Source organism: Neoarius graeffei, chromosome 12 (genome assembly GCF_027579695.1).
Source record: "Neoarius graeffei isolate fNeoGra1 chromosome 12, fNeoGra1.pri, whole genome shotgun sequence".
Taxonomy (NCBI): Eukaryota; Metazoa; Chordata; class Actinopteri; order Siluriformes; family Ariidae; genus Neoarius; species Neoarius graeffei.
Genome location: NC_083580.1, coordinates 53,376,495 through 53,388,875, shown reverse-complemented (window position 1 = coordinate 53,388,875; position 12,381 = coordinate 53,376,495). Strand labels below are relative to the sequence as shown.

The 12,381-nt window shown below is 43.5% G+C and overlaps 1 protein-coding gene across 1 annotated transcript in view; it reads right to left on the bottom strand.

The window, feature by feature from the left end:
- Positions 1-9,458, bottom strand: part of tmem38b (transmembrane protein 38B) — a 43,248-nt gene extending 33,790 nt beyond the window's left edge. The window contains exon 1 of the mRNA XM_060936014.1: positions 9,174-9,458. Coding sequence (XP_060791997.1) covers positions 9,174-9,297 — 124 coding nt within the window. The 5' untranslated portion in view covers positions 9,298-9,458. The remainder of the gene's footprint in view (positions 1-9,173) is intronic.
- Between the last annotated feature and the right edge of the window lie 2,923 nt (positions 9,459-12,381).

Here is a 12,381-nt window from a genome sequence, read left to right as displayed (position 1 = left end):
CATCTGCGGCATTATACTATTTATAGCCAACTAAGCGAGGAAATATCCCTTGGTCTCATTTCCACAGTGATTATACAGGATCCTTCAGGATTCTTGACTTGTCAATTGCAAGCAAAAATGTTTACCTCCGATCTTCTTTTTGCTTGAGCATTGCTGGTACATTTCTTCTTTGACTGCTTGATTTTGTTTCTCACACACAATCCACCCTCTGCCTCGTCTCTTTCAGAAAAAGCCAATCCACTCTCTGCCTCTTCTCCGCTCTTGGTAAAAGGTAAAAACCTTCTTCCTGAACCAGTCCTGTTACAGTTCATGGCACAATAAGACGTTTTTTCTTTGGAAATTCCTGAACGCACGTCTGCACTCAAGCCAAACAGCAATGTAAGTAAACGGAAGTGGACTCAACTCAAGCAGTTTGTCTTAAAATGACGTCATGTGCCGAGTGGTCACAAAAACAGCAGAACAGAAATTTGCCACGATCCATGCCAACTTATTACTTATTGAGACTAGAGAAAAAGAGGATTTAACAAAAGTTTCAAATGTGCATAAAATTAAAACTATTGCCTAGGAGCTTTAAGCAATGAATGTTTCTGTATGTGGTTACCCCAAACTCATTTGAGTCTTAAGGGCAACTTTGCAGGGTGCATCCTAGATACAGGCATTAGTAGTTGCTAAATCCAGTCAATGAGGTCACATGGCACTCTTACCAAAAAATAAATAAAAACTAACACTTTGACATGAACTTTTATTCCAAGTATGTTCTCATTATCTCTAGCCGCTTTATCCTGTTCTACAGGGTTGCAGGCAAGCTGGAGCCTATCCCAGCTGACTACGGGCGAAAGGCGGGGTACACCCTGGACAAGTCGCCAGGTCATCACAGGGCTGACACAGACAACCATTCACACTCACACCTACGGTCAATTTAGAGTCACCAGTTAACCTAACCTGTATGTCTTTGGACTGTGGGGGAAAACTGGAGCACCCGGAGGAAACCCACACGGACACAGGGAGAACATGCAAACTCCGCACAGAAAGGCCCTCGCCAGCCACGGGGCTCGAACCCGGACCTTCTTGCTGTGAGGTGACAGCGCTAACCACTACACCACCGTGCCGCCCGTATTTTTTTTTAAATATAAAAAATAAAAAAAACCACGAATGAGCAAATAAACTAAAATAGTTAAGTAAACATTTTCCCTGCACCCACTCATTTCACTGTTACCCAGTCATGATTTTACCTGTTATCCACAATGCCAAGTTGGCTAAACGTTCTCCCTCCCACACACGCCGCTCAAACACATACACCGCATATCTGATACAACTAATATGCAAGGATGAGTATTGTGCTACGCACTTCCTGGTTCCCAAGTTGTTTGCAACAAGTCTTTTTTCCACAAGTGTTGGTGTTACTGTTTTTTCTACAAATAATTTCCCAGTATCCTCTTCATTTTTTTATTGCACTTTTCGCTTTCCTTTTTCCATTTCCCCCCTCTGTTTTTTTCAGAAGAACGCCAAGACCAGAAGCTTTTTTTTTCTCCTCCTGCATAAAGACCACAAGCGGAGGCCATCCACATCAGATCTGCTTTAATATCAAGGTACATGAATCCTATCATGGCACACCTTCAGCCTGTTCAGTGTGCTGAGTGCAGGATGTTTAGTCATTCTTCTGCCGTCACTAGCGATAGCTTTGTATTAAGTGCAGATTAGTTAGCTTTCCGACAGAGAAGATTATAGTGTTAGAAGCACATATCCAGGCTTTAGAGGCGGCCAGTGAGAATGAGAACAGTAGTTTCTGTAGGGAAAAGTCTGGATGCCCTAGGTGGAGCCAGTAATCCCCCAACTCCAGCATTAGAGCCCTTACCGTGAGGCAAATGGGTGACCGCTCGGCGGCATAAGCGTAGAGCCAAAGCTACTGCTGAGGCTTGCCCACGAGAGCACCACTCATCTGTCACACAAGTTTGCCCTCCTTAGTGATGCACCCACTGAGAAACCTGACAGAGCTCTGGTTATAGGGGACTATCATACAGCATATGAAATTAGCTCAGCCTTTAGGGGCACCAGCAGCTTTAGTCAGGTGTATACTGGGAGCCAGGGTGCTGGACATAGCAGGTAATCTTAGGGTCCTAGGCAAGCACAGGTTCTCAAAGATAGTGATCCATGCAAAAGCGCCTTTGTCAGTCTGAGGTTACTAAGAGTAACTTTGTAGAGGTGCTTAAATTAGCGAAGGCGATGTCCAATGCTGTAGTATGCTCTGGCCCCATCCCAATGCGGCATGGCGATGTAGCTTACAGCAGGTTATGGTCGCTGAACTGCTGGCTGTCCAGGTGGTGCTCTGAAAACAGTGTGGGCTTTATAGATAATTAGGCTAATTTTGAGGGCACTGCTGGCCTGTTAGGGCAGGACGGTATCCATCCCACTCGGGAAGGTGCTGCTCTCATTTCCTGCAGCATAGGTCATAGTCTCAGAACAGGCCTAGTTAATTTCTGACTATCCAGAGCCAAGGCCAGGGAGCAGATGAACAGGCTAAACCGACTGTCTGCTAGCTGCACAGTCTCATCATTCAGGTTCCACTACATCGAAACTGTTCCCTGAGCTCAACAAAAAGGTAGAAAGAGAGAGTTTGTTCCAGTAACCTAATCAATATAAAATTAGATCATACTGACTGTACAGCTGCTGCTAACACCTTTGATCTGAAGGTGGAGCTATTAAATGTTAGATCTCTTACATCTAAAAGCACTAATGGTTATGAACTATTATTGATCAGGAGTTTAATGTACTTTAACTGAAACATGGATTAAGCCAAATGAATATATAGCATTAAATGAAGCTATTCCCCCTGGATACAGTTATACACACCAGCCTCGTCTAACTGGCAGAGGAGGTGGTGTTGGAGTTTTTTTATAATGATTATCTAGGTGTAACACAAACCTGGTTATAAATTTAATACATTTGAAGCTCCTCATACTCCAAATCTACCCAGTTAATTCCGTTACTTATTTACAGGCCCCTGGGGCCATATTCTGAGTTTCTTTCTGAATTTGCAGCTTCTCAGATCTGGTCATGTCCTTAGACACAGCTTTAGTGGTCAGCGATTTTAATATTCACTTCAATAACCCAGAAGACCCTTTGAAAACAGCGTTTGTGTCCATTTTAGATTCAGTAGGGATTAATCAGAATGTCTTGGAACCGACCCATAATGGTGGTCACACCCTCGATCTAATACTAACATTTGGGTTAAACGTAGAAAATATAGGTCACACTTCCACAGTCTGAAGTTCAGATCATCTCATTCAAAATGTCAGTAATATATGCACCTCACCACACTACCGTATTAAATGTACATTCATATCAACTACTGCACAGAGCTTTATAAATCATCTCCCAGAGTTATCAACTTTGATTGGGTCACCGTCAGCCCCTGCAGAACTCAAATCAGGCAACTGAATGCTTAGAGGTCAACGTTCCGCTATACTTGAGATAATGTAGCTCCTCTTAAAAGGAAAATGGTCAGAGACAAAAAATTAGCACCCTGGTATAATGACACTGGCACTTTAAAACAGACCACTCGAAAATTGGAACATAAATGGCAAACAAAATTGCTAGCGTTCAAATTAGCGTAGGAGAGCTTCCTGATGATCTAGCAGCACTAAGAGCTTTTTCTATACTTCTCTCCTCCCTAATAGAAGACAAAAATAATCCTAGATTCCCATTTAATACTGTAGCAAAATTAACCAGGAATACGTCCACTACAGACACGTGCACACCTGCAGTAGCAACAACTTCATGAATTTAATGACAAAATTGAGAAGATCCAACAAAATTCAAACTACTAATTCAAGGTCAGACAATGCAAGTGACCCTGTAGTCAACAATATAACTATCAGATCAGCAATTAGAATGTTTTACTCCGCTTAGAGAAATTGAATTACTTTCATTAATCTCCACATCAAAAGCCTCAACTTGTGTACTAGATCCCTTACCTACACATCTATTCAAACATAATACCTGAAGTAACTGAACCGCTTCTAAAAATAATTTCTCTTAGGATCAGCTATGTACCCAAATCCTTCAAACTAGCAGTTATCAAACCCCTGATTAAAAAAACCTGACCTTGATCCCTGTCAGCTGTCCAATTATCAGCCAATATCAAACCTCCCCTTTATCTCCAAGATCCTTGAAAAAGCTGTGGCACAGCAGTTATGCTCATTTACATAGGAATAACATCCATGAAATGTATCAGTCAGGATTTAGACCTCATCATAGCACAGAGACAGCTCTGGTTAAAGTAGTAAACGACCCACTGTTGGCGTCTGATCAGGGCTGTGTCTCACTGCTTGACCTTAGTGCAGCATTTGATACCATTGATCATTCCATTCTTTCATTCATTGATCATTCCGGGCGATATTATTCATAAACATTGTATTAGTTTCCACTGTTATGCTGATGACACACCATTGCACATTTCTGCAAGACCAGATGAGAGACACCAGCTTATTAGAATTGAGGAATGCGTAAAGGGCATTAGCCACTGGATGCTTATTAACTTCCTTCTGCTTAACTCTGACAAGACTGAAGTACTAGGACCACATGCAGCTAGAAGTAAGTTCTGATTACACAGTAACTCTGGATGGCCTTTGTTTCTTCACGTGCAGCAGTAAAAGACCTCGGAGTGATTATTGACCCCAGTCTTTCATTCGAAACTCACATTGATAACATTACCCGGATAGCTTCCTTTCATCTCAGAAATATTGCCAAGATAAGAAATTTAATGTCACTACACGACACAGAAAAACTAGCCCATGCTTTCATTACCTCCAGGTTGGATTATTGTAATGCCTTACTGTTCCAATAAGTGCATAAACAAGCTCCAGTTAGTTCAAAATGCAGCAGCAAGAGCCCTTACTAGAACTAGAAAATATGAACACATCACCCCTGTCTTATCCACACTGCATTGGCTCCCAATCAAATTTCGGATTGATTATAAAATACTATTGACCTTTAAAGCACTAAATGGTCTCGCACCACAGTACCTGAGTGAACTTCTGCTCCTCTATGACCCGCCACACCTACTTGGATCAAAAGGTGCAGGCTATCTGCTGGTACCTTGTATAGTGAAGGCTACATCAGGGGGCAGAGCCTTTTCTTACAAAGCCCCACAGTTATGGAACAGCCTTCCAAGTAATGTTCAGGACTCAGACAGTGTCAGCGTTCAAGTCTAGGCTGAAAACATCGGTTTAGTCAAGCCTTTTTAGTGTTTATGAGGTAAAGGTGTAGATCTGGAGGGTCCTCAGAGTGTTTTTGGTAAACTGGGCTGTATGGATGCTGTCAGTCCCCCATTTGCTTGCACACTCGAGTTTGTTGACAGTGTAGTGACTGACTGCTTTAAGTCCCGGGGCTCCCTCATGCCTGTGTTACCTTCTGGCTCTCCCCTTTTAGTTATGCTGTCAGTTAGTTGTCAGAGTCCCTGCTTGTATTCAGTGCAATATGTATACGGTTCCTACTTATTCAAGGGACATTGGGCATACCCAACAACCTGTGTTTTCTCTCTTCTACCACCCCCCCCCCCCCCGAAATCTGTCCCTCTAAGTTACATGTCGGTCCTGGGATCAAGATGCTGACCTCCTCTGCTCCTTGGACCTGCCTGATCCATCCTGGTGCCCTGTGTCTGGTTGGAGTCTCATCGCATTGCTCCTGTGGAGGACAGCCCCATGTGGACAGTTGAAAGTCATGCTTGGAAGACGCTCTGGACTCTTACAGTAATGCTTTTATGGCTGAGGACTACAGTTGACTTGCTAACTTTAGGACTGCAGTTGTACAGTTTTGCACTCAAGTTTCCATCAATGAAGAGTTACATCATCAACGAAACTGTCTTCATGTTAAAGCTGTTAATTATAGTCATGTTGTCTGTTGTTGCCCAAATGAGGATGGGTTCCCTTTTGAGTCTGGTTCCTCTCAAGGTTTCTTCCTCATGTCATCTGAGGGAGTCTCTCCTTGCCACCGTCGCTAAAGGCTTGCTCATTGGGGATAGATTAGGGATAAAATTCTCTCATGTTTTAAGTTGTTCAAATTCTGTAAAGCTGCTGTGACAATGTCTATTGTTAAGAGCGATACAAATAAATTTGACGAGAAATTTTAATGGTAATCATCTGCTCGGACGACAAACATTAGGTTTCTAGCTCTAAGCGACCTCTCTGTGACACAGGTCTGAATTATCAGTCTGGCAGTAGCACATTCCAATTATTCTTCTGCAAAGTGACCTCTGACTCCTCACCAAAACAAAGTTCACCTGTGTGTCTATCGAGAATCGTTTTCCTGGACTGGGTCCCACATAAAATTAATTCTACCAAGTGTCAGAGACATTGACTGTATGCTCACTCTGCACCGAGAGAGCAGGGAACCAATCTAAAGTAACTTGTCACGTTTCATGGGAAACATTAAGTTTTTCAATAATATAAAAAAGGTACAAAAAAAAAAAAAAGAGGAAATTCAAATTTCCTTGTTTTTGGTTATAATTCATCAAAGTACGATTCCATTCCCATTGGCTAACTTGTGTTTGACTGACAGCTACGCTCAGCAATTCCCCCGGAGGCTGTTGCGGCCATTTCCTACTCGGATTCTGGCGGACTGTTTGACGAGTGACCGATTCATTGACGGTACACAAGGGTCGAGTGGACTTCAGTGGCGGCTATGATATTGAATTAATTCAACAAAGTGTAAGTGCGGGACAAATGTGTTGTACATGTTGCAGTAGTACACATTATGCAGGCGTGTTTAACGTTAGCAAGACAGCTATTATATTGGCTAGTGGAGCCAAGTCTAACATTTGACTTGCCACGAAACACCTGCATAATGTGTACTACTGCAACACATACAACACATTTGTCCCATACTTTTCAGAGGCAGACCAATTCAAGGACTCCCTAAAGTGAATGACGCATGAAATGGAATGATGAATGACAGGTAGTAAATTTGAACAATAAATGGTCCCTTGTCATTCAGATTCTTACAAATGGAATAATGATTGAAATCTTTAGTCTTAGACCTCCCTAGGATAAGTGGGTGCTTGGTGGGATATCAGCTTTTACAAATGGAATGACAGGGTTTCTATATGTATTGACTTACTTTGAGCTAATGTTGTCAGTGATATCACCTTTTACAAATGCAATGATAAGGTTTCTAGATGGAATGACATACTTTGAGGCAATGTTATCAGTGATGTCAAATTAACAAATGGAATGACATTGTTTCTAGGGTTAGGTTATAGGTGATATCACTGATAACATTAGTTTAAAGTATGTCATTCCACCTGGAAACGCTGTCATTCCATTTGTAAAAGGTGATATCACTGATAACATAACCTAAAAGTATGTCATTCCACTTAGAAACAATGTCATTCCATTTCATGAGCTGAAAGCATGTCATTCCACCTACATTTCAATCTCATATCATCTCTAGCCGCTTTATCCTTCTACAGGGTCGCAGGCAAACTGGAGCCTATCCCAGCTGACTATGGGCGAAAGGCGGGGTACACCCTGGAAAATTCGCCAGGTCATCACAGGGCTGACACATAGGCTACGTTTACATTACGTCGAATCAGCGGATCATCAGATTAACGTTCTTAAAACGATTCGCGTTTACACTAAAACCGTTAGCCGTGCACACAGCAACACCAATACGTGGATACGCTCGGCTCCGCAGGCATCCTGCGCTCCAAATCACTCCGCCCTGAACAGCGAGTGCCCTCTGGAGGGTGCGCACTCCTGCCCTGCGCAGCTCACAGAGCGCGCGAGTGAAGTGAACAAGCCACGATTCGGGACTGAGCCGCTGTGTGTGAGATCCCAGCGCATATCACTTATTACTTGCAAGTGGAAGGATGGCAAGCCTAAAGACAATCATAACTACACAATGGGCAGTATTTGCATCAGTATTTGCAGTATTTTCATACTTTTATACTCTTTAATGAAAGGTGATACAAGGCGGAAGTCTGCGCCGTTTTTCAGCAGTCGCGTCACATGACCAACGCCAGCGAATCAGGAAGGTGGATGTCACAGTGACGTTGTCCAATGAGACGCCAGCTAGAGCTCAGCACAGCGTATTCTCAATGTTTACACAGCACCGGAGCTGATACGATCTAGATTGAATACGTGGACGCTGGCGGATTCCCGTTTCCCCGCTTTTTCAGGGGGGTTAATGTAAACGGACAGTGCATCCGCAAAGAAAACGAGACAGATACGGTCTAGTGTAAACGTAGCCATAGACACACAACCATTCACACTCACACCTACGGTCAATTTAGAGTCACCAGTTAACCTAACCTGCATGTCTTTGGACTGTGGGGGAAACCGGAGCACCCGGAGGAAACCCACGCGGAGAACATGCAAACTCCACACAGGAAGGCCCTCGCCGGCCCCGGGGCTCGAACCCAGGACCTTCTTGCTGTGAGGCGACAGCGCTAACCACTACACCACCGTGCCACCCTACATTTCAATCGTTATTCCATTTATAAGAATCTGAATGACAAGGGACCATTTATTGTTCAAATCACTAGCTGTCATTCCATTTCATGTGTCATTCACTTTAGGGAGTCCCTCAATTCACCTCAAATGGCTTGATTCCAACTGACTTTTTTTTTTTTTGGTATTGCGCAAGGTTAAAAAAAAAAAAAAATTTGCAGAGAATGCAGAATATTACAGATTTTTGACCAAAGTTTAATATAAAATAGGAGGAGAATTACATTGATCTTGCTCCTGAGTTTACCCGTGATATGCACTACTCCTTCACTGCCTTATCTTCTCTTTATATATATTTTGCTGCTGCAACAATGTACAGCAAGTTTCCCCTTGTGGTTTAATAAAAGGCTCTTATCTAAACTGCCAGTCTGCATCATAATGCCCTTATTAATGCAAGGTGGAGGGAAAACAAGTTGGACTATTGTTACATGTTTATTTTGTATTCGCACTTAAAGCTCTGGTTTTAACCTGAACTATAAACTCCACGTTGCCTGTGTTGATTCAGCAAACAGACATGAGGTGTGTTCATGAAGAAGTGAAATAAAGTAGAGTGTAAAGTTCACACTCGGGTCAGATTACAAGAGTAACTTAACCCGCACACACTACTCCGAGCTCAGTGTGAGGATTTACTGGCCACTGAAGTGTTGAACAAGGAGAGATTTCTCTTACCTGGTTGTTCCCGTAAAGCCATCACTGACACGACATAATGCGCAGCTTCGAAATACGGAAACATGTTGAGTCTGGACAGAGCAACAGCGAGCTCGTTTACACTCAGCAGCCTGAACAAATCCATTCTACTCCACTTCACTTTCTTTCCTTCTCTCTCAGCACACCAGAGGGTTATTTATTTATATTAACTCCGGGTTTGTAGGCGAGCATCAGAGGAGAGCTGCTGGTCAATCAGCCAGTCAGCTGCAGCAGCTGAGGAATGTTAGCACAGCGGCTAACAGCTGATCTCGATGGCACTCGGATTGGGCGGGGCTAAGGGCTCCATTCCGTCAAAGAACGTCCGCCATTCTGTCGACGCCATGGCTTCCTACTGCAGTACGTCAACGAGTCCGCCATATTGAAGAGGGCGGAATTTGACTGGACGCCGAAGGGGAGACCTGGGTCTTCACTGATCAGATCAGCTGGATCATATTCGCCCCTTTAGCATATCCCACAATCTACTGCGTGGGATATTGGGTGAAATGTAACTGAATTGTCTTGGCTAGCCCTAAGGGTCCTATCTGCATCTGCCTGCACTCAATCTGATCTAGAACACTGTGAACACAATTTTTGTTGAGTTAGGTCTGACAGCTGTTTTTAACTAATTTTTGGGTGCGGAATCCAAAACTGATCTCAGTTTTTCTCTATCACCAAGTTTTTGAACTATAGGATCCCCGTTTTCTTAAAAAATATGAAAAATACTTTACTTAACAGACATGTGCTTGTTTTATAAAAAATTACAAATATTGACATACAACGGCGGCACGGCGGTGTAGTGGTTTAGAGCTGTCGCCTCACAGCAAGAAGGTCCGGGTTCGAGTCCCGTGGCCGGCGAGGGCCTTTCTGTGTGGAGTTTGCATGTTCTCCCCGTGTCCGCGTGGGTTTGCTCTGGTTTCCCCCACAGTCCAAAGACATGCAGGTTAGGCTAATTGGTGACTCTAAATTGACCGTAGGTGTGAATGTGAGTGTGAATGGTTGTCTGTGTCTATGTGTCAGCCCTGTGATGACCTGGCGACTTGTCCAGGGTGTACCCCGCCTTTCGCCCGTAGTCAGCTGGGATAGGCTCCAGCTTGCCTGCGACCCTGTAGAACAGGATAAAGCAGCTAGAGATAATGAGATGAGAGATGAGATGTTTTTACAAAGGATATGGCTACTGTAATTATAATTGTGTGCAAGAAGAGGAAACCTTTATTCATCACATGCACACTTCAAACACCGTGAAATTCATCTTCTGCATTTAACCCATCTGAAGCAGTGAACACACGCACACACTCAGAGCAGTGGGCAGCCACACCAGAGCACAGTCAGGGATCTTGCTCAAGGGCACCTCAGCCCAAGGCCACCCCATGTTAACCTAACTGCATGTCTTTGGATTGTGGGGGAAACCGGAGCACCCCCATGCAGACACAGGGAGAACATGCAAACTCCACACAGAAAGGCCCTCGCCGGCCGCTGGGTTCGAACCCAGAACCTTCTTGCTGTGAGGCGACTGTGCTAACCACTACACCACCATGCCGCCTATGCAAGTGATTAAGGTAAAAATTTACATTTATAGCTCTTTCTGGAGTGTTCAACTTGAGGACTATCGCGTTTGATGCTCCAACAATAGTCAGCCATTATATGTACATCCCATCTACCCTAATAACGTTCTTCCATAACCTTCAAATAGTCTTACTACAGTGGAATTTTGCTTATCTGGAGGGTAAGCTGTGGAGAAAAAACTTGACGTGCTAGAAAAAAACTGACTGCAATTTTGGAATCAGCATGCCAATTTTAGTTTTAATTAGCATTAAAATATAACTCAACAGAAAATTTTTTTCAAATTGTTCCCCAGTGTAATTCCAACCGTCTCATTGCTAAGGAGTGTGCTCCCATCACCCAATCAAGCATCCAGCCAGAGCAGGTCATGATATTTTTTAACCATATTAATATGCCATTGTTGTGTATTATGCCTGATGTCAGGACTCTCGTCTCTGCGAGCCTACCACACAGACTTAATACTTGTGTTATTTTTAGACATTGACACCTGTTGCCTACACTTATTCAGGTGACATTGGGCATACCTAACAACCTGTGTTTCCTCTCCCCCCTCCCCCCAAATCTGTCCCTCTGAGTTACATGTCGGTCCTAGGATTGAGATGCTGACCTCTTCTGCTCCTCGGACCTGCTTGATCCATCCTGGTGCCCTGTGTCTGGTTGGAGTCTCATCGCATAGCTCCTGTGGAGGACGGCCCCATGAGGACAGTTGAAAGTCACACCTGGAGGACGTTCTGGACTCTTACAGTGTGAGGGAAATTTAATGGACGAACATTATTATTCTCTGTGTTTCTGTATGTTGAGCTAAAGTGGCTTAGTTACTGAGAAGAGATGTTTTTCCACATGCTGTAATCGCCTTTCTGTGTCCTTGGCTGGTGATAAGCAGGGTGTCTGAGTTCCTGTACATCTCAGAGAACGCCAGTTGCACGCTTTAACAAAGCTTCATAGAAAATCTTGAGCCAATCACGTGAAGACACAAGCAGTGAGCAAATGCCTTTAGAGTATAATAGATAACAGCCAAAAAAACACAACTCAGAGTGCGCGTACTCTCGGCATCATCAGAAGTGGTGTCTTCTCTTCTTTTCTTCTTCTCTTTCCTTTCCTATTTTATGTATCTGTTATATGATCTACTATAATAAATGACTGAAAAGACGACTGCTAAGCGTTTTGAAGTGTTTATTAGAAATTTCCATTACAATTTGGCGTCCCCTGGGTGGGCCCTATGTGTCTGATCCTCGGACGACGGAACACTCCCAAGGCTACGGTGTGGAGCTGAGAACTCGGACGAGAGACCAGGCCATCAGGGCTCACCGAACCAGTAAGTGATAACTTTGCATTCTTGTGTAAAGAAATTAGTGGAAACAGTATTTAAAGAATGATACAAGAGATGGACAGAGATTTGTCCTAGTATTTAAAGAATGTTATAAGAGATGGACAGAGATTGTCCCAGTCAAGGAAGACTGATATAAGAGATGGACAGAAGTTTGTCCGAGCCCAGGAGGACTGCTAAGTTGTGGTACCATCAATATGTTTGCCGAAATGGATAAAACACAATTTTTAGACAATAAACCACGAGTAGTTTATTGGGTTGTGTAAGAGAATTATCCACCTAAGTGACGACTGGATAATCACT